The 27,084-nt window shown below is 43.9% G+C and overlaps 1 protein-coding gene across 6 annotated transcripts in view; it reads right to left on the bottom strand.

Annotated features, from left to right (window-relative positions):
- The window catches only part of MAN2A2 (mannosidase alpha class 2A member 2), a 658,091-nt gene that overhangs the window by 64,392 nt on the left and 566,615 nt on the right, over window positions 1-27,084 (bottom strand). For all 6 annotated transcript variants that reach the window (XM_085644368.1, XM_085644371.1, XM_085644369.1 and 3 more), the window contains one exon: window positions 15,875-16,008. In XM_085644368.1, the coding sequence (XP_085500494.1) occupies window positions 15,875-16,008 (134 nt within the window). The remainder of the gene's footprint in view (window positions 1-15,874; window positions 16,009-27,084) is intronic.

Raw genomic sequence — 27,084 nt, 5'->3', positions numbered from 1 at the left:
TTAAGACTACGATGTACTGGTACCTCCATCCCTCTAGGCTTAAGCAAATATTTCCTGCTACCTCTGACAGATGCTGGAGATGATGTGGCTTGTTGGGAGATTTCCAACACATTTGGTGGGACTGCCCGACTATCCGCCCCTTCTGGGAAGAGATACTTGCACACATCAAAGATATGCCAGGATACCCTGTCCCGACCACCATGGCAGGGGTCATCTTGGGACTTTGGGACCCTGCGCTAGAGCATCAGACCCGAGAAGACAAAACAATTATGTGGCTGTGTATAGGAACGGCAAGGGTGACCCTGGCAGCCGCCTGGAAGAGAAAGGAGGTGCCAGCGATTTCCCTTTGGCACTCCCGATTATGGAAACTACTCAGTTTGGAAAGAATGTCGGACATCTTCCGGGACAATTTTAAGAACTTCGAATTCAAGTGGGGCACCCTAGTCGCCTTCCTCTCCAGGGGTCTACCATCTGCTGTATGCCCCTCATCCATTAGAGCTCTTCATCTTTTTCAATTATGAAATAACATACAAGCCTTTAGGCAGAATTGTTGTTTGACCACCGCCGCCACCATTGTTGGAGAGGGGGGAGGGGAGGGAGGAGGGGTTCTCCTTATTTTCTGTTTTTGTTTCCCCCTGGTTGGGGACTATTCTTGCATGTGTGTTCGCTATTCAAGTGACTTCCTCCGAATGAGGGCCTTATTAGGCTTTCCATCGCAAAAGAAAGATGGGACGCACGATGATATGTTGGCTATCACTGACTGTTCTTAAATGGTTCACCCACACTCCATATATGTAAGAAACTGTAACCCTTCTTTAGCCTACCAGCGCTTTTGGGGTTGGGTTTACAAGGAACGTTCAGTGTTCTTCGCTTCTTACAGACTTGTTGAACTCAGCGTTCCCCCTGCGAGGGGTGACGTTAGCATTGACGTATTCTGTTTTTTGTACAAATCTAATAAAAAATGTTTGACAAAAAAAAGAGAAAAAAAACAGACTACAAGACCTTCAGCCACTTGTTGAAGCCATGTTAACATAAAAAACTCACATGGCTTTCATTTTTGGAGATCGTCTCTGCATCAGGTAAATTACCCATTCTAAGATTCCTCCCATGCCATAGACGTCCTGGGTGCACTCTGGATTTATTAATGTGCAGTCGGACTATATATAGGTGGCAGTCCGGAGAACTAGATGAATCCAATGTTATGGATGACTGGATTATTTCAGAAACTTGGGTCACTTTGTGTTCTATTTATACCGTGAAGGCAGGAGTGCCCAACGGATATAAAATGCCATAGAAAAACTCGCATTCAGTTTGTAGACATCTTGTTTGAATCCTCAGAGATTATCTACAGGCAACCACGCTAACTGCAGTTGGTTTATAGCACTGCTATTCTCTATGTATCATGAAGCGATGTTATTTTATGTTAAAAAATTTATAGGGACAGGGCAGAAGAACGCCACAACTAATTATTTAGAGAACAGATGAGTTTTTATGGCCTTGCGGAAGGGAGCATGATTTTGAATGCTTCTGATGCTAACCGGGAGGGAGTTCCAGAGTTTGGGAGCTAAAGCTCGGAAAGAGCGACCTCCGGCTCTGGCTCTCTTAACCTGCGGGATGACCACCAGTTGCTGGCTGAAAGAGTGCAGGAGACGAATGGGTGTATAAGGTATAAGAAGGTCTGCAAGGATTTCCGGGGATTGAGCATTAAGGATACGGTGGGCAATGCACAGTGCTTAAAAAGAACACGCTTCTCCACTGGGAGCCAATGAAGTCTATTAATGAATTCCGGGGTGTGACAGATCCTGGGGAGCCCAAACAATAGTCGGACGGCCGTATTTTGTATTCTTTGGAGGCGCTGTGTCTCTGCTCTGTTAACCTCTAAGTACAGAGCACTAGCGTAATCCAGCCTATATAGTATGGTGGCCTGGATGATAACCTGCCGAGTGTTAGCCTCAAATAAGCCCAACAAAGGCTTGAGACCACGAAGGAGCCCAAAGCAGACTTCAGCCACCGCCATGGTTTGGGGCTGGAAGGAGAGTGCTGAGTCCAACCAGCTGCCCAGATTGTTGACCGTCTGTTTAGGTATAGGTGGGGAGCCGAGGGTGGAAGGCTACCATTGCTCATTCCACAGATGAGTGTTTCTCCCCACCAGCAGGATTTCCAATTTGGTGGCGCTTCGTTGGAGGCAATTTTATGTCATCCAGTCCGCAACTGCTGGTAAGTCCTCTTTGAACTTAGAGGCATCCTGTGCGGGGTTGTCGGATAGGGCGATCACTAACTGTGTGTCGTCCGCATAGAAGACCACAGTCAATCCCCTATCCTTTGCCACAGCTGCCAAAGGTCGAATGTAGATGTTAAAAAGGGTCGGGCTCAGGGAAAAGCGATGTATCCCTATTTCTCCTTCTCCAAGCTGCTCGCTTAATGCTGTCTTAGTCTTCGACACACCTAGAACAAGCGATCCTCTTCTTTTATGGAATTTGTCACCGTTGGAGCATTTGCTTGGAATGACCCCTTTTCATGGGTGATTTTAATGCATATATTGACAATCCTCATTCCAATTGTAATACCACTAGGACTATTCATCCTAACAATCTTCATCTTCCTGTATGGATCATAGAACCAAGTAACAATCAGGGCATTACCATTGATCTCACTTTTAATCTGCTTAATTCACTTGAGAACTTAATATTTCACCACTGGTCTGGACTCAACATTTTTCATCCATACATATTCCCAATCTGTACATGTAAGGCTATGGCTTACGTGCTCAGAGTAAACTAGTTGGGACTGGTGGTCGCATAGCTCCACAGCAGTAAGTAGACAAACCAAAGACTACTCTATTTAGAGCAGGTGGCTTTCTCTAGAACTGAATGACGTAGATCTAGATTAAACTAATGCAGTCCCCAGGCCTTCTTATGAATACTCCTGCTCTGGTTTGTACCAATGCTGGTAGCTTTAAAAACACAAACCAGGAAAGCTGAACAAGCCTGTGGTAAAACCTATTCTTCAGAAAATTGTGTGCTTTATTGACATACTTTAAAAACTTACAAAACCGCTCCAAAAATAGCCAGTTATCTCCAGTGGTCTGGAGATAACTGGTCCACCTTTCCTGAATCTATCTTCTCTTGATTTAATCCTCTGTTACTCAGTTGAGACGTTACCTAACTACCTTAAACCAGGCTCTTCACTTGGGGCCATATGTATGTAGCTTTTGTTTGGTTGCAAAAGGTCCAATTTGCAGAATCTGACTGTCTGTGGCAGCAAACAAACGTTTCTGTATGTACAAACAACAAATTGTGATTCGGTAACATGTTACTGTATTGTAATTCAGGTTTGCAACCAAAGTTAGAATTGGTATTTGGAATCGGCGTGTTTAGGGGCTCTTCCAAATACTGATTCGCATTAGTTTAATTAATGTTTTGTGACCAAATTCCAGTCACAAAACATTAATCTTTTACAACATACTTTAAGGAGGTGGTAGCTATTTGCAAACAGGAAGAGGTTCCCTTGTTGACAAAAACCAAAACCAAAAACTGCCTACTCTTAAAATATGAAACTTTCACTTTTCATTTTTGTTTAAACGCATCCTGTTTTTTTATCAAGGTAAATGGGTTGCATTTAAAAAAAAAATGTTTTATTTAAAAGCAGTCACAGACAAGGTGTTCTGCTAACCTCAGCAGGTCACCATCCCTCTCATAACTGGGATTCCTAGTGGGTCGCAAGTTGCGACATACCTCATTAATATTCATGAAGTAGGTCAATTTGAGACCCACTACGAATCAGTAATTTGCGAACCGACCAATTAGTACATAGGTCCGGCTCCGGATCCACATCAAGATGGAGGCCGGGGTCGACGCCTGCCGGGGGTCCGACCGGCGTCGAATGCGGTAGCGTTGCCAGAGGAAGTGGCGCCGGTGGAAGCATAATAAGGTCATCCGGCGCCGATCCGGATCCAGCCCTGGATCCAAGGGGGACCTCCTCACTGTCCAACTGGTCAGTCAGAGGGTCACCTGACTGACCAGTCACCTGCCCCTCCCAGTCCTCCTTCTCATCCTCTGGGTGCCAATCTGCCCTAAAAGGAATCCCAGCAGTGAACAGGGGCACAAAAACGCCTCTCGGCACTGGATTCGGCATCGGGTCCACATCAGGATGGAGGCCAGGGTCGACGCCGGCCGGGGGTCCAACAGGTGTCAAATTAGGTAGCGGTGCCGGAGAAAGCGGCACCGGTGGAGGTGTAATAAGGTCAACCGGCGCCGATCCGGATCCAGGCCTGGATCCAAGGGGGGCCTGCGGTGCCGGGGCGGAGCTGGCGAAGGCCTAGGCCCCCCAACCGAGTCTGCAGGGCACAAAGGTGCGCCGGCGTGTTCGGGCTGCACGAAGATGGCGTGCATCGCCTCGTAAAACTTACTAAGCTGGGCAGGAGTCGCTCCAGGTCCCAGAAAGGGAGGGAAACTCGGAGTCTACTTTTCAGGCTCCCCAAGCGGAGCCGCGGGAGGGGTACCGCCCGCATCCCTCGTCGCGTCAGCCCACCGATAGGGAGAAGTCGAAGAGTGACAATGCTCCTTCGACCTCTTCTTGAGCTTCGACTTACCTGACCCAGAGTGCGAAGACTTGGAAGAATGGTGATGGCTCTGCAATTGGTCCCTCGACCTCCCTCGTGACCTCGAACGGCGCGGAGCCGACGCTCAAGAAGCTTTCGGGACCGCTCCCGCAAAGCCTTCGGAGCCATGGACCGGCAGTCTGAATGATGAATGAGTGAATGAATGAATACACATTTATATAGTGCATGGCTACCCAGGGGCATCCCAGCGCTTAATGTGACACCTTAAAAACACAGAACCGATCACGGAAAGAGAAAAGTTTTAAGCTGTTTTCTGAATTTAAGATAATTCCAGACATAGAGAATCTGGGAGCTGGTTTCAAAACTTGGCTGCAATATATGAGAACCGCTGACCTCCAGTTTGTGAGCGCTTGATCATAGAAACTGCGAGTAGTCGTTTATTGTCGGTTCTCAACGTCCTATAGGGGCGGTATAATTGCACCAATGAATGAAACATTGGGGGACCCTTCCCAGAAATAGATTTATAAACAATGCACATAGCCTTGAACCTAATTCTTTCCTGGATGGGAAGCTAGTGCAACATAGTAAGGGCCGGTTTGGCTGAACTGCGCTTTGGAAAATTAATTAAATGGCGGGCTGCACAGTTCTGGACAATCTGCAGTCTCTTAGTAGTTCCCTGTGGCGCTCCCAAAAAGACTGCATTCGCATAATCCAGCCGAGACAGTATGAGTGCTTGGACTAATATTAGTCTGGCAACAAAAGGAAGGAGAGGGAGAATCTTCCTTCTCATCCTAAAAAGTCCATAGCAATTGGCTGCGACTTTACGAGCTTGTACTCTAAAATCCAAGTTGCAGTCAAACCAGACTCCCATACTCTTGATCTGTTTTTTTTGGTGCAGGTGGGGGACCTAGGCAGCTGGGCCACAGAAAGTCTATGTTAACGGGGGCAGAATGACCCAGGAGCATAAGTTCTGTCTTTGCTCCATTCAGTTTTAGGAATGACTTGTCCAACCACTCAAAGACCTTCCCAAGGCATGATGTTAAGCCAGGCTCGGATTTATCTTGCTGACTGAGGGAAACCACCAACTGGGTATCATCAGCGTAGGTGACTATCTGAATCCCCCAAGGGAGCACCACATCTGCAAGAGACCTCGTGTAGATGTTAAACATGGTAGGACTTAGGGAAGATCCCTGGGGGACTCCACACTGCAGAGGGATCTGCTCTGAGGAAGCATCCTCCTTGTAAACAGCGAAGAATCTATTTTCAAGAAAGGACTGCAGCCATTTCAGGGCGATTCCAGCCACCCCCACCTCCCTGAGTCTTTGGATCATAAGTTGGTGGCTGACAGTGTCAAAGGCTGCACTGAGATCTAACAAAATGAGAGCAGCGCAGCCTCCATTGTCCAGGATTTTTCTAGACTCTTCTATCACGGCAAGAAGAGCAGTCTTCGTACCCTGTTGGCATCTAAAGCCTGTCTGCGTGGAATGAAGGCAGTTGTTTTCCTCCAGGAAAGCTGCCAGTACGGAGTTGACATATTTTTCAGCTAATTTGCCGATTCCGGGGAACAGGGAGATGGGCCGGTAGTTAGCCCATTCCTCAGGGTCAAGGTTTGTCTTTTTCAAAAGAGCTTTGACTCTTGCCTGTTTCCATAGGGGGGAACCTGTCCCATTAAGAAGGAAGTGTTTATCACGTCCCGAATAACCGGGGAAACTATTTCAGAGACCAGATTTAAAATGGCTGGAGGGGCGGGGTCTACAGGAGAGCCTGATTTTAGTTGCCTGAGAAGTTCCTGCAGGGAGGATCGTGGTCACACTCCATGCAAAAGAGGCAAACGCGGTGCGGATTCGTAACCAACATCAGTCGGGAACAGGATCCGCAAGCCTTGAAGCAGGGCATCCCTACGTGCACCAGGAGTCGTAGACTCAAAAAGACGTTGACAAAAGTCACTCAAAAAGTTCAGTCAAAAAATGACTGGGGGTACCGCTCTCTCCGGATCTGCGCTGGCTGGCGCGAAAAAAGAAAGAACTGACGGCAGCGCGCGAGTGTGACGTCTAAGTAGCTACCACAACGTCATCCCGGCGTCACGACGCCAACAACGAACGCGGAGCTGACTGACGCCACCTTCCGACGTGCTGAGGTACTTATGACGAAAGAACTTTCTGGACCGAGTCTGACGCCTGGGGGTGATTCTAAGGTTAGGAATCTATAAATAACTGTTTCTTTCAGATACAATGTGCTGTATTATTGCTCTTCCTCACTTCACTATTGTTAAAGTCTGCTCTCATGGTTCCTCAATGACATAAGGATGGCGAATGATGACCATGGTGTCAGTGTCCAGATTCTTTTACATCTGTTGCGCCACTTAACACAGTTAAACACTTAATTCTTACTAACTGAATTCATGTGACTGACATAGAAGACACTATACTGTATTAAACGTTTTCTTAAGTAAGCGATCTTTCTCATATAGATTCCCTGCATCCATTGCAGTCTTTCAAGTAAGATATATTTTGAGATACTGGAGGCTGTGCCCTTTTTCCATACCTATTTAATGTTTTTGATTAGCTCCTGTCCAGGCTCATCTACATCTGCGGTCTCCAATTTTTTATTGTATGAAGATGACATCCAGATTCTCCTCTGTATGGATAGGGCAGAGGGTCTGGAAACCTCTGCTAAAACATGCTTGGGGACATTCAAGAGTGGATGGGCACACACTGGCTCAGACTTTAAAGCCAGTAAAGTATGGTTGTGAACAAAAACCATACCTTTGGTCCGGAGATTGCACACTAACATTGGCCCCTAATCTACCCAGTTCACAATCTGGGCTTCGTTTTTGGAGATTATCTTCAGCTGCCTTTGAAAATCAGCTGGGTTATCACTCTTCCATAATAAAATCTTGACAAAATTCTGGTCTCACCAAAGAAAGAAAAACACTGCAGTGCCTGCAATCACTGGATCTCAGCTGAATTTTGAACACCCTTAATGGGTGCTGCCACAGGCCTCCTTAGATGCATACAGGTAATCCAGAGTCCAGGTGCTAGGTTAGTATCCAATTCTAAATCCTCTGAAGTTTCTCAATTACATAAACAAGTGTGACAACATGAAAATTATCTCAGTAATCCAAACTGGACAGAACGATTGCTCTGACCAGGGAAATACGACTGTGTGTCGTTAAGTAACAAGCAATGTTTCTGGCCAATCAATGTAGATATTAACAGTCTTCACAACGTCTGTTATGTTACTTGTAAAACAGATCACTGTCAAAAACAGGCGCCTATATTTTTACTTATACAAGTGTCAGTAAGCATTTTGGAGCCCACTACTGACCTTTCTTCCAGCTTTATGCATGGTACATCTGTTCTCCAAAATCAACAAGTAAATACACAAGCAGGACCAAAAATGCACTTCCTCGTGCCCCTTTCACTTACCCCAGTCGCTGGATTTCATGACTAAACTGCTGGAATTCATATGCAGTTCTCTTATTACACCAACATGTTTACATCAACATGTACACACTATACCAAAGGGAGCACACCATCTTGTACTGTTGTCTTCCTGCTGGGATTTTGATGGAGGCATTGGAGAAGCTCTATTGCCAGCAGTGATGGACATAAAAACACAGGTGCTGTGTGGAAGAAAGGTCATTTCCTGTGAGACTGATGGGCCTGGATCCTATGGAGCAGATTTTCCAGTGTCAGCCCTGCTGGCTCTCCATTCTGAATATGGTGTGTGTGAGCTGAATTGGGGCCGATACGTGAAGTAAACCTGATGCTGCCTTTGCAGCGGCAAGTTGAGAAGGAAGAGAGAACAGCTACACTCTGGCCCGGCCCAAGAGGGGACTGGACACAGAGTAATGGTGGAGCATGAAAAAGCAGTAGATAATGAGATAGGAAATACCAGATTTTTTCAACCTCATACATAGCAACTGTCAGATGTAGTGGTAGAAGACATGAAGAGATACGAGAAGTGAGCTGTTTAAGGGATAGAAAGGCAATGAGGGCACTATAGATGATAATGAATAATCCCAACTTGCAGATATCAGAAAGATATGACTCCCTGACAGACATTGTTATTGCCATCAGACTAAGACTTCCATCACATTCTTTTTCAAAAGGAAACCTCCTAGGAGGCAACGGAGCCTTCATTAGATGTCAAGCTCTTTGAGAGTTTCAATTTCAAATGAAGAGGCAACTGGTACTAAGCTTCACGAGTTGTACGGCTTACCAGGGTCACAAGAATTGCCATTTTACTAAACAACTTTTAATGAAATTTTAGACAGAGATGTGTAATACAATACATACTTCAGTATCTACACATTTCATCCTCCTTTCAAAAGGACCCAGTATAACCTTTCATTTTAATTTCGGATACCCGAGCCTTAAGTACTACGTGGTGTTTGGAGGAGCTAGGGTTAACTTCCACTTTCTTTCAATTACTAATATAGCTAATAGTAGCAGTTCATACACCAGTTTCTATTTTCTCACAGGTGTTTACTCCCCGACAGATTGTCTAAGGCACAATATGGCCATGGATGGGTCTTCAGTGACTAGGATATTCATATTCTATTTAATGGCTATCAGCACATCCTTCAAGAAAACGTGGAAAGAGTGCGCACACACACCACAATTGCAAATACCTGGTGTCTACAAGCTCTCCTGAAGTGATATTTAGTCTACGGCTACATCAACTTCTCCCTCATTGGATTCAAACACCATCCTATCATTTGGAATGCAGAATACTTATGTTGCAAAGCTGTTCTATATCTATTTATATCTGAACATAAGCAGTTCCACTACTCAATGGCTATTTCACTTCCCAAGTTATTTTCCCATTTCCCCAATATAGTGGGGTGCAAAGCATGTTCAAGAGCCTATGAAAACATTAGGCAAGTAATTTGCTAAAATAATCTAACAACTTAAGTTTCAAAATAAGCTTTCTACTTAGCAGCCAATTATAATACTACCACTTTGCGGACCCAATGCCTCAACTGCTAATATCAGAATCTTTCTTTTTTCCAAAAGGTTGAATTGGATCTTACTGTATTCATAATCTCAGAACCCTCAAACATGTTAGACATCTCTCCAGGCTTTGAAAGATGACTATAGATTAGCTCAGGTTTGCAATGTATATGAGTGAGGGGCAGCAGGATGGAAGTAAGCGTTTTTTTCAATATCCCTGCGTCTAGGACATTTAATCTTGTGCTTAGGATATGACTGCAATATAGGCTGATTGATCTATGCTTCTTAGGGTACTATATCATCAAACACTGGTCTAGGTTCCGCTGCACTGTCCACGTAGACTGAACATTTGCTTGATTTCCTCAAGGACCACTTCTATCTAGATCCTATGGACATCACATCTCTGAGTTCCATCCCTGCCTATTTGGACTTTCATTACAGAAGCTGCTAGTCTGTGCGAATTGCCCTGCTACATAATTTGAATAAAACTTTATACATCTTTTTTCTCTATTCCAATTCAGAGGACATGACAAACAGACAAGGCTTTGTATTACTGACATTTTAAAAGCTGCTACAAAGCCCCACTAAGACACAAATGTTGCTAGGTCTGGACTGATGGCAGTTGGCTTCTTTATCCTGGGCATCAGTTAGATCCTTATGTATTTAACTGCTCGTGATGCTATTTGTAATGGGGCCAGGTACTGAACCTGTGCAACCTAATCATCCAAGTTAATTGAATTTGACAAACTCTAAAGATTCAGTAATGCTATGAGATTACAGATCAATAATTCCAGTTTTGTGACAAATAGCATTACGTCGCCTGCAAAAAATTATATCTTGTGGTCTTTTGAGTTAAAGCTAATACCAACAGCCAGGTCAAATGCCCTAACTCTAATTGCCATAGGCTCAGGATGAAGGCAAAGCATAAGGGTAAAGTCCCTTTTCTTAGCAGATGTAAGTGAAATCAGTCTCCTTCTCAAGATGGATTCTACAGAATCTTAAAATGTTGCTCTTGAAACCTCTGGTAGTCATCATGTTTAAGGGAGCTTTTGATTCATAGCCAAATCTTGGCTCAGCAGATGGTATCTTGCATGAAATGTCTACCCATCTTCCAACTACGACCCCTTGGTACAGACTGCAAGGCATTCATTATTATCATTGTTAAGGCACTGCCCAATATCATTATAGATCCTATACCTGCTCCCTGTGTATTCCTCAGAAGGCCAACATAGATCAGAACATGGTCAATGTGGGAGAAGGTTTTGTGGACGTGTGAGAAAAATTTGTAATCCCTCACTCTTCTATCTAGCTCTCTCCAGATATCAACAAAGCACAGGTCTGGCACAGCCTCCTTAACTTCCATGGATGCCTTTTTCTAGAGGTTGACTCTCCCCATCCATCACACTCTGGATTCATGACTAGAATGAAGGCTCTGAATACGGATGATCTCTCTTCTGCAAAACCTGGGACCATGCAGAGGATATCTTACTGGCCTGGAAACATGTAAGTTTAATCACAGAATGGTTCGCTTCCTTGTCTTTGAGTGAATCAAACAGTGTAAAATTGGCACCCTTTATGGTGGAACACGGCATCCTTGAATGTTTTATTACGAACTGTTGAATGAAACTTAAATTTCCTCATGTCCTTTTTCAAATCCGCCTCTTCCCTTTTCAGGAATACATGCATATGTGACTTCTGGCTGGGTAGTTAATCCCCTTAACAGTAAGTGTTAGGGCACTGAATTGGAACGTACTTCCTATCTCAGTACCCTCTCCTCATACCGGACACGAAATAAGCAAAGCTACTAAAATTAAATACATCTACTCTACAAGATACAACCCAGACATTTCTGGAACTCTTAGTGTCCTACCCCTGACAGGAGTACTTTCGCAAAGGTGTTTTATGGCTCTCTTTCTCTAATTTGAAAACGTTCTGGAGAAACACCCTGCTCCCAAACTTAACTCCCTTCCCTGTTCTACAGCTCTTACGGTACAATATCTGTATTTAATATTTTTGTGTACCAAGAGCTGTATTGTTGGTGATATATTATGTGTGCCTACTATCTCTAAAATAATAAGTGACTTAAGTAATGATTTGTCTTCCCCCAGTCACCATTTTCAAGCCTATTTGAAGGCTATGGACCACTATGGTAACAGAGGACTATTACCGTCTGATGTTCCTTCCTTCCTTCTGATGTTCCTTACTGGTCTAATATCCTTTACCACCCTGCTTACGCAGTGCAACATCTTTTATTTATTACGTGTTATGGGAGTATCTTAAACATGTCTATTTCAGAATCTCTGTCTGTGCCTCTTTAGGTGTACAGATCTTGTCACATAATGCATCTTCTGACATACTTGGAAATGAATGCTGCAGGGGAAATGTCTATCTTTATCCAATGTCTCTCTTATGCTACAAGTCAGTAACCGGTTTCAGAGCTTTCCTTCTTGCCAGTGTCCCTGGGTATATCCTTTGAATACCACCAGGAACATTTACTGAACCCATGCATGAATTCCTCTTTATTAACGCAAAGGACACCTTTTAGCTAAAATGTTTCTCTGCCTCATCACAGTACTAGAGATCTTTGGTCTGGATGCCAGTTTTGAATTTAAAATTCTTCTATTGTGTGAGGTACTTGCCTGTGCCAGTTCCTGCGGTTTCTCCTCATTTTCAACAATTCCTGGCTCTAAATTTCTCCACACAAAAAGAGGTAGAGTGAAAAGCGGCCTACATCCAATAGCAATTGCAAAATATTTCAAGAGAGCACACATACTCTGTAAAAACTGCCCTCACCCACAACAAGTTGTGGCATGCTTCATCATCGGGCTGCTACTGACGCCTCTGCGCAGACCAACGCTACTCTTTCAAATAGGAACTGAAAGATAAAAGACACGAAAATGACACCACTTGTTTTCCCATCCGAAACAGAGACAATATTTTATAATGTGTGCTCTCAAACAAACTAAAGCAATTGCAAACCACCCAGTCGGTGTGACCAAATTTTTTTAACATATGTGGTGCTCAATCCACCATCATAATTCAGCGGGCAAACAATGGCCTTCCTAGTGGTATATCCGAAACACATAATTTGTGCTTAATATCCATTCAACTAAAATATATATATATATATATATATATATACTTCACACACAAGGAGTAACGTGCTGAATCAAATGAGAATAAACATACTCCAACACACCAACATGCTGTCCAAAGATATCAAGGTGTTACTTCCCCTATCTTAGTCAAAGATTCTTATATACACTCATACAGGGTCGTGCGGTGTCCAACCTTTCCCACTTCTTACCAGAGTTTATTAAGCAAGTTGCTAGAAAAGGCACTGGAGTAGAGAGCGACCCTCTGTAGTCACACACTGTGGAAGGGAAATCACAGAATGTATTCAATTCTTAAATGCGTATTTCATTGGATTGAGCACCACATATGTTAAAAATGTTTTGGTCACACCGACTGGGTGGTTTGCAATTGCTTTAGTTTGTTTGAGAGCACACATTATAAAATATTGTTTCTGTTTCGGATGTGAAAACAAGTGGTGTCATTTTCGTGTCTTTTATCTTTCAGTTCCTATTTGAAAGAGTAAGTTACGAGAAAGACTCCAGACTTACAGGTGGAGTATAACCCACGAGAGTGGGTAGCAAGAGGGGTTTGGAAAAAGGGCATAGGGATCTAACTTGTCCTGAGGAATGCCGGAGATTTGATTTTGAACCGGCAGAAACATGTCGACTGCTATGCAGAATGGAGGGGTGGTGAGCACTTAATTAACTCATTCCACCACTATCCATTTGGTATATATTTTTCTATATATATATATATACCTTTTTAATCTGACTGGGGAATCCAGGAATAAAACTATTATAGAGATATCCCTGGGTCAGTTTTAAAACTCATTATTTCTGCACCAAAGGATCCAGCCTTTTTGTTTGTTTGTATCACTGTTGTATTGTTTACCCCTCCCTATTGCTCCGCCTCTAGCGTTGGTCTGCGCAGAGGCGTCAGTAGCAGCCCGATGATGAAGCATGCCACAACTTGTTGTGGGTGAGGGCAGTTTTTACAGAGTATGTGTGCTTTCTTGAAATATTTTGCAATTGCTATTGGATGTAGGCCGCTTTTCACTCTACCTCTTTTTGTGTGGTTTACTTAATTCTTGAGGAGGATGAGGTAGGGTTTGTACCTTCTCCCCCTTTTCTTTATTGTGAGTATTATAATCTAAATTTCTCCACCTCAGGCATGAGATGTGAAGTAACAAATCAAAAGCTCTTTCTCACTTCTTCAACCTATGATTTCGCCAAATTTCTTCAAGTGAGTTAGCACGCAAACAGGTGAGCCTTTGAGAGGGAGGTATATTCCTTATTCAACACCATTTTCACGCAGTGGGTAGACGGGCTTAGAAGGAGTTTAATGGAATTTTGTAGGCACTAGAATTCAGAATGCAAAGTTACAAACACTGCAGTTGTAAGGGTGATTGTGTACGCATATCACTCACTCGATTGACAAGAGAAGCAGCACTGGTATTTATGTGTGGGACATATCATTATCCCAGTTTACTTTCCAGCCCGTGCCCTCCACAGTTCTGTCATAACGATAAGTTTATGCTTGTTATTTTCATTATAGATGCTGACACCAATCTACTGGTCTGTACCTTTGTTCTGTGGAAACACACCCACAAGTAAGTACTTATGACAAATAAGTACTTGTGTATGGAAATGGAACAATTGGAGCACATACAATTTGCATCTCAAGGGCTCCCTATCTCAACAGCTTTTATCTGTAGTGTAGTGACTTTCAAACATAGATTGCTCCCTCTATCAAGGAGAAGATCTAATGATTGCATGTATGTATATGATATTTCAATAGCGCAAACCTAGCCAAAAGGCAGCGGAGCACTATACATGGTCAAAGGCAAGTTTAAGATAGATATTAATAGAAGAGGAAGCTGAGTAGTGGATGGTTAATGCATTGTAATCTAGTGTTTAAAAAGGTGAGCCTTCAGCTCTTTCCTAAATTGGAGCAGCTTTGGGACAGTGCTGTTAGCATATGGGGATGTTGTTCCAGATCCTAGGTGCCTAGATGCAAAAGGCCAGCTAGCTTGTTTTTTTTTTTACACTTTAATCTGCAATATGAGGTGCCCTGGCTGTGGGTATGCTGAGAACCATCAGAGATGGAGAACCTGTCTGAAAGATAAGTGGGAAAGCTGTTTGTGATGGTTTTGTAAAAGATGCAGCTAGTTTTGACAATGGTGTGGGCTACCAAAGGGAGCCATTGGAGTTCGATCAGGGTGGGTGTGATGTGATAATATTACTTCGAGACCTGGATGAGACGTGCTGCGGGGTGTACGATGCCCATAAAAGGTACAATTGTGGAATCTGGGTAGCCATAGAGTAGTGCACTACCAACAATCCAAGAGTACAATGGATTGAACAGATGTTCTGAAGTCGCCTTCTGGAAGAAACGGTTTGACTTTCTTTAGAAGAGAGAGCTGGTACCAGGCAGTCTTTGTTTTTTGATAATGTGTTCCTTGAGGGAGAGGTTGGTCTCTAGGGTGAATCCAAGTAATTTGTTATTTGGTGGGAGTTGGGGTTCGAAGCCATAAACGTTCATGCCATTGAGCCAGGTTTGTATTGTACCTTGTTTGTTGTTCTTGGCAAATAACTAATTCTGTCTTGGTTGGGTTGAGTTTCAGGTAGGCACTAGGCATCCAGGTCTTGATGATGTGTAACCAGTGTTTGAGGCGTTGGGTGTCTGAAGAAGGGGAGACTTTCAAGTAAGAGGTATGTCTTATCTGCATGTTGGTGAATCTTGATGCTGTTATCTGAGAGTAGAGCACTAAGCTGCTCCATATAAAGGTTGAAGATCGCAGGAGACAGTATGGGAACGCAGGGGACTTCAAATAGAGGCACTCAAAAAAACAATGAAGAAGGAGGTCCCTTTTTAATTCTCCCAAGACTCATGCCTCCAGGTTGTGGTGGGTACCACAGAGTGAAGCCCAGAGCCCTTCCTGCTCCTTCATTTATCCAATAGGCTTAAATAGGTTGGATCATGTTGAACCAGTGAACCTCTTAAAACAAATTTGTTAAATCTGAAGCTTTGCTTATGAAAAAAAATCACTATGTCTGTTTTTCCCAGGGAGACCTTTAAAAAAAGCTTAGGTGAACATGGTCATACAATGAGCAACATATTGCTTTGTTTAAATAGTTTCAGGCCTATTTTTGCATATTTTAAACCAAAGCACTAAAGGAATACGTATTGGACATAGGAGAATATTAAAGGGTCTTTGCCACTCGTTTCCATGAGAAACACAGATCTCTAAAGAAGATGTGCACTCACCCAAAGAGCTTACCTGAAAGCCATTGAGGTCTGTGAAGAAAGTGTCCCCGTTCTTTATGTCTGTGGTTAGACGCATTGCAAATTCCTTATTCACATGATCTCGGATATCAATCAGAGAAGAAATGTCCAAAGAGAGGCCCTCTAGTCCTGTGACGAAAGAGACAAATACATTTCTAAGATTAACACAAATAAACAGAAATTAAGTAGTATTCCGCTGTATTTTTCCCTAGAACAATTTAAAGGTATCAAATATTTTTAAATTGAGGGAAGCAAATGCATTCTATGTTTTAATTTTGTATTTTGCCCACCATATTTTGTGAGTGCAAGAGAGCTAAGCATTTTTCGCCCTGCCCACACCCTGTGAAACCAACATCTTTTTACCTCATACCAGAGGGAAAATGTTATTTATCCTGTAAGCATCTATTTTTAGTGTGTGGTGCTGTAGATTCACATGCTGTTGATGCTCCTACCATCTAGTGTTGGGCTCGGATGGTTGTAACTTGCTTTTGTTTTAAGGAGTTGGAGTAACAAGACCTGTTGTGACTCCTCTCACAGTCCACAATGCATATGGACACAGGTTTCACCTCAGATTGTTTTCCGCTGAGGGAGTGAGTAGCAGAAGTAGAGTGAAGTGTCAAAGGCAAGTATAATATGCACTGTGTATTGTACAAGGTAAAAGTTAGATATCTGTGATCACTGCCTTGCTTCTGAGAAGAGGCTAAAAGCATGTGAATCTACAGCACTACATGCTACAAACAGATGCTTACAGGATAAATACAATTTTCTGTTCACAGCATGTGTGATATATATATTATATATGCTCTACATAGACTTTAAAGCAGCTCCAAGAGAAGCGGTAGCTAGCAGGCCGATGAAGCAAATGTTTGGAACAAAGTTCTTAAGACGTTCAAGCCAACCATCACCTGTCAGCAGGAGGGAATAATCATGCATTAGAGTTTAGTGAGCATGTGTGGTGTTGACTTTGGTCAACTTTGCAGATATCGACTAGTTGGGTATTGCCCAGGAAAGCCATTGTGGCACTCTTTGTGTGTATGGTGTGAGCGCTGGGGGGCAGATAGAGTGGGCGCATTAACTTGGTGCAGTATGTTTGCATGTACTGAAACATTCATCTCACAATGCCTGCTTTAGAGATGGGCAATATTTGCAGGGTTTAACAAAGGCCACAAAAAGTTGGTTTGTTTCACAAAAGCACTTGGTCCTGTCAATGTAATACATGAGCGCCCTTTCAACATTTATAGTGAGAAAGTCCCTTTCTGAAGCAGAGTCTGGCTACGGGAAGACAAGTTGCAGCTCAATGGTCTGATTAATGTGGATAGGTGAGGCTACTTTGGGGAGAAATTTGAGGTTGTTCCTAAAGATCACCCTGTCCTTGTGGAAATGGATGAAAGGGTCGAGAATTGTGAGAGTCTGGGCCTCACTAATGCGCCTAAGCAAGCTTTTTGCTGCTATCAGGAAAGCTACCTTCTATGATAGAGACTGCCAGTTAAGGAGGTGAAGGGGTTCAAAGACAGGACCCATGAGCCATGTGAGGAGTACACTTAGGTTCTACAAAGGGGCAGGAGGTATTTGAGGGGGATACTCTCTTATGACCCTCCGTGAAGGCCTTTAGAGGGATTTTGAAGAGGGAGAAATATTCCCTATTTTGTAAATATGCTGCATCTGCACTAAATGTAAGCGTAAAGAGGTGTATATTAGACCTATCTTTTTGCAATTATGAAAGGTAATAAATAATGTCTTGTACCGAGACATGTATGGTGTTTATCTCCTCAGAGATGCAATAGTGGATAAATCTCTTCCACATGGCCGCGTAGACTGTGTGTGTGGTGGTTTCCACACCTCACGCAGCATAAGTATACACTCCTCCGGGACGCTGAGATAACCAAACTCAAGAACCTCAGGTGCCAAATCGCTAGGTTGACCAGCATGGGGTCTGAGTTGACCCTGAAGTTGAGCAAGAGTGTAGGAGTGAGTGGCAACTTCTTCCAGAAGCACTAAGTGCCAGGGCTGCCGGGCCAGGGTGGTGGGTCACTAGTATGAGGGTCAAAGACACCTGTGTCAACATCCCCAGCACATATGGGATGAGTGGGAGAAGATAAAAAGCATAGGCAAATATCCCTGATTAATGTATCCATAGTGCATTACCCATGGACAGTGGGTACCTGGAGGCCAAATGTGGGCATTTTGCTTTTGCAGGGTGACAAACAGGTCGATGGTCAGGGTGGCCCAATGATGGATGTATCTGTGCAGGACTTTGGGGTGCAAGTCCCACTCATGGACTTGTTAAGTCCTTCTGAGCAGGTTTGCAAAGGAGTTGTCAAGCCCTGGAAACTGCTATGCTAGGAAGTGTGTAGGAGGCTGGTTCTATATATACTATACCAAAGTAAGATATAGTGTGCAGAGAGTCCAGTGGATCCCCAGAGGCTGAAGTAGATAATAGTAATGCTCTCTTTTGTGGTATTGTGGGCGAGCAGTTAGGCTTATCAGAGGGCAGTGCTAAGCATTTGTTGTACACACACAGGCAAGAAATGATTACACACACACTCAACAACTAAATCCGAGACCAATGGTTTGTAAAAATATTACTTTTTGTATGTTTATTTCTTAGAACCAAAGATACTTTGTTGCAGTAAAATAAGTTTTGCAATATCACAGTTTTTCAATGTAAAAAGTGGACACTGACTTTTTCAAATCAGTATAATGTTATCCTGTGGGAGGAAACCCAATCAGCAATATGCAAGTAGGTGAACAGTTTACAGTATTGAGCTTTTGGATGAAGAATCAGTACCAGGCAAGGCTCTGGTAAGTGACCTCACTGTGCCACCAGGGGCACAGTGGCGGTTGGGTGCAGAGGTCAAACTCTGGTTTGGGTGCCAATGTTATCCAATAGAGAAAGGAAGCAATCAAAGTGATACTACTTGCAGACAAGTAGCACGGTTTTGTAACCCAGTCTCCAGATATAAAGGCAAGCACAGGGTGGACCGTAAGGCAGCACCAAACTTACACCCCCAGTGGCACAGGGGCGGCCGGGTGCAGCGTGCCAACACAACGTCAGGTGCCCAGTGCAAGCCAATGGGGAAACTCGAACTTGGAAACAGGCTGCAGGCTCAGGCCAGGAGACTGGAAGAAAGAATCCTATAGCTGAACAGGTAAGTTGGAATGTGCTGGAGAGTCGGGACACTGTTGGTTGATCTGCCCAGGGATGGCGGGTGCAGAGGTGTCGGAAAACAGCTTACCTGTTGTGCAGAGGCTGCAGGCATTGACGTGCAGTCAGGCAGGGTTCAACCCACAGTGGACTCTTGCTCTGAATCACTAGGGAATCTTTGCTGGACAGGTGGGCCACTTGCAGATGCAGAGGTGGTCGGTTTTGCGATTCCGCAGGAAGAGCACTTTGCCTTTTAAGTTGATTTTATTCTGGACAGGTCCGCTGTCCACGGGAAATTATGAGTCTTTTTAGAAGGCAGGCAGTCCTACCTGGGTTCTGGAGGTCGCTAGACTGATGGATGAGTCGATCTTTTTTAGCAGGGTCTTTGAGGGCTGAGGCCAAATCATTTAATGTCTGTAGTCTTCGCTGCTGCACAGATCTTCTTTATCCTTTCTAGGCCGTCAGTAATTTGAAGAACAAGGTTCAAGGGTTCCCCTAAATATTCGTTTTTGAGGAGTTTCACGGGCCAGAAGGTAGTAGACAATGGACTATTTACCTTTAAGGTGACTACACCGTTTGTATGTACACTCCCTTTGGGGAGAGGACATACGCCTAACCCTATTGGAAGATTTTCAGAGGAGGGGATCACTTTATCTCAGGACACATTAGGAGTGGTCCTGACTGAGAGGGAACACACTTCTTCTGCTTACTAATTTTTCCACCAACCTTGTCACGAAAATTGGGGCTAGGTCACAGGGGCGGGCATCCCCCACTATCTGGAGAGGCCCTGGTCAGCATAACAAAGGACGGGAAGCCTTTGAGGCTCACCACCTTTCAATGCTGTTCCTGCTTGGGGGTATGTGTAAAGCACCTGCACCCAGAGCAGGCTTTGTTTCTGACCCACAAGAGCAAAGGGCTCCCACCTCAAGGGGTCAAAAACATGTCTAGAGGTAGCAGGCTGGTGCAGATCAGTCAGGCACACACTAGTGGGTTGGTAGGTTTCCAGGGGGCCCTACTGAGATGCCCTCTGAGTACATTTCTTAATATATCCAACACTGGCATGAGTGTGGGTTTATTAAGCTAAGATGTTTGATATCAAATATCTTGGAATCCAGTGAAGCCATCATGGAGCCGTGGAACACGTAACAACAAGCTCCCAGCCCATGTACTCAGTATGGTTTCACTGTGCACTTATAATGTCTAAGAACAGACTTGGACACTATAGTGTCATAGCTCCTCATGCAGTAATGCCCTCACATGAGGTATATTTCATGCTGCCTTAGGGCTGACTAACCTATGCCTCTTGCAGTGCTGGTAGGTCTGGCATGCAGGGATGTGTGACAGGTCGCCTCTTCACTTTTATCTGCACCAAAACATGCAGACTGCAGTGGCAGTATGTCTGTGTTTGATGAGGGGTCTCTTAGCGTGGCACAATACATGCTGCAGCCTTTAGGGAACCTCTCTGGTCACAAGGCCCTTGGTACCAAGAGACTTATATTTGAGCCAGAGGTGTGCAAATTGTGGAAACAATGGTACAGTTCTGGGGAAAGAACCCTGGTACTGGGAACCTGATTAGCAGGGACCGAGTACTCTACAGTCAAAGTTGCATCACAAGCCAGGCAAAATTTGGAGGGTGCTGCGACAAAAACCCACTGTCCTACAAGTGGAACTAGTCCCAGACTGCCAAATGCCAAATCTCCAGAACAAGTGCACACTGGTGTTGGATGTTGACCCCCCCCTCCTCTGCTTCTGAATGTAATACATGGTGCTAGGCTGTCTGGTTTATGAAAGCTGTTTTCACCCATGTTAGCTTGAAGAAAACTTTAAGGGCTAGAGGGACCACCAGAAGTTCCAGGTAGCTCTTGTGGCAGCCCTAGTATTGAGGGCCTAGGTGCCTTGTACAGTCATGCAGTTGACATGCACTCCCTGCCCGAGTAAGGTGTAAGTGGCAATGGTCACCTGCAGAAGGGTTTTGAGGAAAGGCCTGCCAAACAACAGGTTATTGCTGTTTAACTAATGCAGGTAGTGGTGAGTATGCAGCTTTACCAACAGTAGATCCTCCCAGTGACCATGTGCCTGTGACCATTGCCTCACAAGGCACTCCTGAAGCAGGTGCATTTGCAGTCTGGCGTGCTGGTCTATAGTAATATATAAAGCCATCATCCCCAACAGTTAGTTTAATTACAGTCCTTACGTTTCGAGGATGTCATGTCTTAAAAAGAAGCAGCAACTATTGGAATGCCATATCCTTTGCTTGTTAAGCTTTTCCCTGTGACAACGTTTAAGATGGAGCCTTGGAAAGGCTGGACTTGCAGGAGTTGGAGATGGGGCTTTTTGGTTAACCCTGGACTGTGGAGTAGGGACATCACCATCTGATTGCGTGCTATGCATTGTTGCCTGCTGCAGCTCTTGATTAGCCAGTCGTCTAAATGCAGAAAGATGTGAATAACGTTTCTGTGCAGATGTGTGGTCACCACCACTTGGCACTTTGTAGGGTCATCTAAAAGTCCCATTGGTAGAGCAGTGGGATGATATCCTGCAGGGTGGTCATGTGGAGGTGCTCAGACAGATGTAATGGTTCAGCAGCCTGTGGTCTAGAATCAGCCAGAGGGAACTCTCCTTTTGTTGGAATCAGAAAGAAGAGGGAGTACCCTCCTTTGGCATGTTGTTGTGGAGGCACCAGCGCTATGGCACTCTTCACAAGGAGTGCCTGAACTACTTCTTCCAAGATTCATGGGAGGATGTAGGTGGGTGTGCTGTGGAACTTGAGGCAGTAGCCCTGCATTACCCTTGCAAGCACCCACTAATTGGAGGTGATCTCTTCCAAACAGGAGAGCTAATTCCTTATTTTCCTCCAAAGTGATAGATGGTATCGAGGGCGGAAGGGATGCAAGTCATTGTTTGGAGGTAGAGGCACTCCTGTTGAAGCCACCTTTAATTTTCCCATGGTTGATGCTTCTCTATCCGATTTTGCTGTAACCCTTGTCTGCTTGAGAATCCTGAAAGGACTACTGAGGGCACGGATAGCCTTGGCTTGACTGGGTGGAGTGGGCTTAGCTCCTACTCTGGACTGCTATTTCAGAAAGGTGGCTTGCGATGAAGCGACTTTCGGGGTGGTGGCTTGAAGAACACTCATGGACTTGGCTATCTCCATGCCTTCTTCAATTCTTTCTAATATCTCAACCACCTGAGGGCTGAAGAGATTCACCCTATCAAATGGAAGATTGAGGAGATGCTGTTGTACTTCTGGCCTGAAACTGAAATGCAGAGTCATGCATGACGCAGTAAAAGGATACTTGTGTTAAAGCCTAGAGAAGTGGCATCTGCAATGTCTAGAACACAGAGGATATTCACATTCAAAATGACCTTCCCCTTGGCCACGAGTTCTTGTCCTTTTTTCTGTGAGTTTCTGGGTTGTATATCAACTGCTCCTCCATTTCTTCCCAGTGACATCTATCATAACCGGATAGAAGACCCAGGAGTTGGTGATGAGCCAATGGGTCGCAGCCATATGGTTACCAACAGCTTCAATGTGATTGCTCTCCTTGTCTGCCGGGGAGGCAGAGGGGAATCAGCTTTAGTTTGTGCTGAGACTCACTTCAGAGCTGTATGCACAAAGAGTGAGTCTTATGGGACCTGGCCACAGATGCAATGCGAGTCAGTAGGTGAGGCCTTGAAGTTTTTGTCAGCATTTGGAGTGATGACATGTTGCTTATGGTGAGGCTCGCTTCAGTGCTGTATAGACAAAAAAAGGAAGTCGGGGGGACCTGGCCATGGATGCAGAGCAGATCAGTGGGTAAGGCCATTAACTTTTTTGTCAACCCTTGAAATGAAAAAGCAGCCTTTACTAGGTAGCCCTCTGAATACTCAGGCAGGCAGTAGTGTCAGCAGGCTGAGAAGGTTTGGCAGGGTAGGACGCAATGTCTTGTTTGTCTGTAGGGACCACTGCATCGTCTCCCCAAGGGTCCTTTGCCTCCCTGTATGCTACAGGCTCTTCATAAGAGTCTAGCAGCTCGTAGGGGCTGCCTTGGTCTAAATATGTATGGCCTAACCTCTTGGGGACTCAATAGAAGGTAAAGGAAGAGGTGGTGGAGGAGGAGAGGACCTTGAAGTAGAAGGTTGGGGCAGTGGGCTTGTCTCCCTCTCCATATGCTTTTTGAGGAATGGAGACCTAGGTGACTCAAAAGCTAGCTTCTCTTCAAGCATGATCCTGCGCTTCTTAGAGATGCATGAGAGTGTATGTAGAGGCTTGCCTGGAGGCAACTTCGTACCTTAAAAGGGTCCACTGCTTTGCACCTTTGGCAGCTTCAGAAGGGTGGTGGCCTTAGTAATGCCCAAATTTGGCATTGAAGACGCTTTTAGCACGGGCCTAGGATCTGCTTATGGCATCGACCTCAATTTTGAAGGAGGATGCTCGACGCCTCGAGATGGAGGCAGAGTTGCCATCCAGTATGGCTCGACACACTTGAGCAGAGTCTTGGTGCGTGTTGATAGCTACTCTCGGGGTTGACCAGAAGCCAGAGCCGGATCTGAAGGTCTCTTGGCTTGATATCAGACTCCCTCGGAAGTGGTGCTGTGCCTCAGTCTCGGCGCACTTTTGGGATCAAAGTTTTGTTACCTGGCCCTTGAGCACAGTTGGTGGACCTACAGACCAAAGCGTAGTCTTGGTCTGTGGGCCAGATGTTTCAGAATCCAGAGGCTCAACTTTGTTGTGCTCTCTCCTGAAAGTGTTGGAGGAGACAGTTTTGAGACTGGGCATGCTCTGTGACGCAGGATGTCCCTGAGGGCCTGCTCATTGTTCCTCAATGTCTGTTTTAATAAATCTTTTTAATGAATTTTGTAAGCCATTACGGCATTTATGTCATGGTATATGTGCTAGACTAGAGTATACGCTGTTTCTTTGTGATCACCTCTCTGAACTGTAGAGTGGGATACTTTAGTCTGATCTAACTTATAACAACCGCCCCCCCCCCCCCCCGGACCCAATTTCCCACCCATAGCAGTACTGCATTGTTAACATCAGAGACATGTTATAATGACAATAAGGACAGTAATGTTCCAAGTTGCTGGACGTGTAAGAGTGTGTTGATTGTGGGTGGCTGTCTAATGTATCGGGAGTCAGTGCACCTATCACTTGGTTTTTCAGCATACAGGACTCAAAGAGTCAGGATTTGGTTACTGCTCCTTAGGTTTCGTAGTCATAACCAGAAGGGGTTCTTGTTAGGTCTCCAGCAGGGCCACTTGCGTCTGCTGTTGCCCAGTCTTCCAATTGTTACCTCCATAAATATAAGTGGGGAGGCTGTGGGGATTTCCAGCACATTGCAATGGCTCTTTTCGCCTATAGGAGTGGTAACTTTGGTCGTTTGTGGTTGAGGGAAGATGCCCAGCAAGGAGGCCACTACTGTAGTCACCTGTGTAATAGTGCTCCAGTAATTTTGTATCTTATCACATAGACAGAACATATGGTGCAGGCCAGCCGTGTTCATTTGACATCTGGGACAGGCAGGGACACCACTGGGAAGATATGGTGTAATTCACTGAGATATTCCCTGTGTAGGATATTAAACTCTATAAACTTGAATCATATATTTCTTTTTAATTCTTTTTATTGAGAGTTCATAAAAACAGAATACACGATACAGAACATAATTGTAATAAAATTAATTCGGTACAAGGCACGTAGGTACAAAAACATTTTCAAATTTCATCAATTTGGAGCTAGATTATAAAGTACAAAGTAAAGAAAGAAAAAAAAAAAACGAGTTTCAACAATTCAAATCTTAATTATAAAGCGCAATGTGCAATTGTAAAGTGCAAAATGCATAATGGGAAACAGTCTAGCCGACTATTAGTTAAGATAATATAATTAAAATTGAATGCTGTCAGACAATACAATAGAAAAGACTACGTTTCAAACACGCTCCAAAACTTCTCATATTTCTTAAGTGCCCCTGATCTCAATGCATGTTTTCTTTCCCTGCCCTGGGTTCGTAATAATTTAGCCTTCCAAGCCTGAAAAGTTGGTGCTTGATTGGTTTTCCAGGACTGCAAAATAAGGGATTTGGCTATTAAAGAGGCTATGAAAAGGGACTCATCATATGCAGTATGGTTCACAGAGCAGCCTAATACAGGAATTAAGTCGTCAAATATTATAGTGGCTTTGAGCTCAAGGGAGAGGTATTTTTCAATTTTCTTCCAGAAAGGCTGAATTTTAGGACATTCCCAGACAATATGTTTCCAGCTCCCTTTCTCCTCGCACCGGAAACATTTATCAGCAACTAGGGGGAAGATACTATGGAGATAGGAGGGAGTTCTATAAATCAACCATTTATTGTAAAATTGCATGTGTCTAAAATTCGCACCGCGGAAAATTGTTTTATTAAATTTATTAATCTTATCCCATACAAGCTTGTTGATTTCAATATTTTCCCTTTTTTCCCACCTCTCAATGATCCTACTGGGGAATACCTGCCCTTTGTCCTCTTTTAGTACTTTAATCCAGATACACATCTTTTTTTGAATTTTGTTATTCAAAGCTGTCGAGATACTTTCTTTGTGGTATAGATTTCCTATATCCAACTCTCTAAGCCTTGGATTAAACATACAGAAAGACCAATTCAAGGTGGAATAAGAATGATGTACCTGCCAGGAGATTTCATCCCACGACTTCCACCTATTTCCAGTGAGGAAGTCTTCAATCTTCACAAAGCCATTTTCTTTCCATAGATTTGATATTTTACTATCCATACCTCCCTCTTCTCCAAAGTTAAAATTGTTCAAATCCGTTGTATTACTTATTCTAGGAATAGAGTAAAATTTCAAAAACTGCGTTTTCGGTTTGAAAATCCACTGAAGGAACTTGTAACGAACTTTCTTTTGGTCTTTTGTGCTTCTAATTGGATCAATTATTTTTACTTCTGACAGCATCTTCTTCATAAAAAAATTGTCTGCGACGTTAGTGTCTGAAAAGAAAAACCTAAAACTATGGTGTGCAAAGGAAGCAAAATAATATTCTCCAATATTTGGAAGAGACAACCCTTCTTGTGCAAAAGGAAGGTATAAAGTGTCGCGTGCAAGCCTAGGAGATTTTTTAGCCCAGAGAAAAGAGGAGATCAGGGCGTCTACTTTATTAAAAAAGGAGACCTGGATTGCACAAGGTGCGGCGTCAAACAAAAAATTAAAAAGAGGTAAGACCGACATTCGTATTAATGCTGCTCGGCCCATTAAGGTCAGGGGTAATAGATTCCAACGATCTAAAAGAGACCCAACCTTTTTTAGCAGAGGTGAAAAGTTCAATGAAAACAGGTCTTCCAAATTATCCGATATAAATATTCCCAAATACCTCTTTGGGGATGGATTGTATATCTGCCTGAATTCTGGTATTAAAGTGTCTACAGTGCAGTTTACTAGAATAATTTCCGTCTTATTAACATTAATTTTATAACCCCCTAGGTTTTGGAAATCCGAGAATATTTTTAAAATTTTCAATTGACTAGAGGGTTTAGAGTCTAAAAAAAGGGCAATATCATCGGCATATAATTTTATATTAGTCATGCCACCTACTGGGACTGTGTCGGGCCGTATTTTCCTAATCGCAATTGCCAAAGGTTCGATGAATAACGCGAATAAAATTGGCGACAGGGGGCAACCTTGTCGCGTGCCTCTAGTGACTAGACATGTCCCAATATGCGAATTGTTGATGATAATCTGTGCCCTAGAGTCCGTATAAAGAAGTTTTAAAAGAATGATAAAAGCCTCCGGGAAATTAAAGCAGTGCAAAATAGCAAAAAGGCAGTCCCATGACACTAGATCGAAGGCCTTCTCCGCATCTAAAAGCCAGATTTCAGCCTTCACTTTATTCGTTTAAAAAAAATCTAGTGCCTTCAATACAAACTTCGTGTTTGAATGGGGATGCCTGCCTGCAGTAAAACAACACTGGTCGTTAGCTACCAGACATCCCACTATTTTATTCAATCGGTTTGCTAAAAGTTTTGTAAAAATGTTATAATCTGTATTTAGGAGACTTATGGGTCTATATGAATTAATATTCTCCTTGTCCT

The sequence above is a fragment of the Triturus cristatus genome, chromosome 3_1 (genome assembly GCF_964204655.1).
Source record: "Triturus cristatus chromosome 3_1, aTriCri1.1, whole genome shotgun sequence".
Taxonomy (NCBI): Eukaryota; Metazoa; Chordata; class Amphibia; order Caudata; family Salamandridae; genus Triturus; species Triturus cristatus.
The sequence above is the reverse complement of the archived record's forward strand: the minus strand, read 5'-3'. Positions and strand labels throughout refer to the sequence as shown.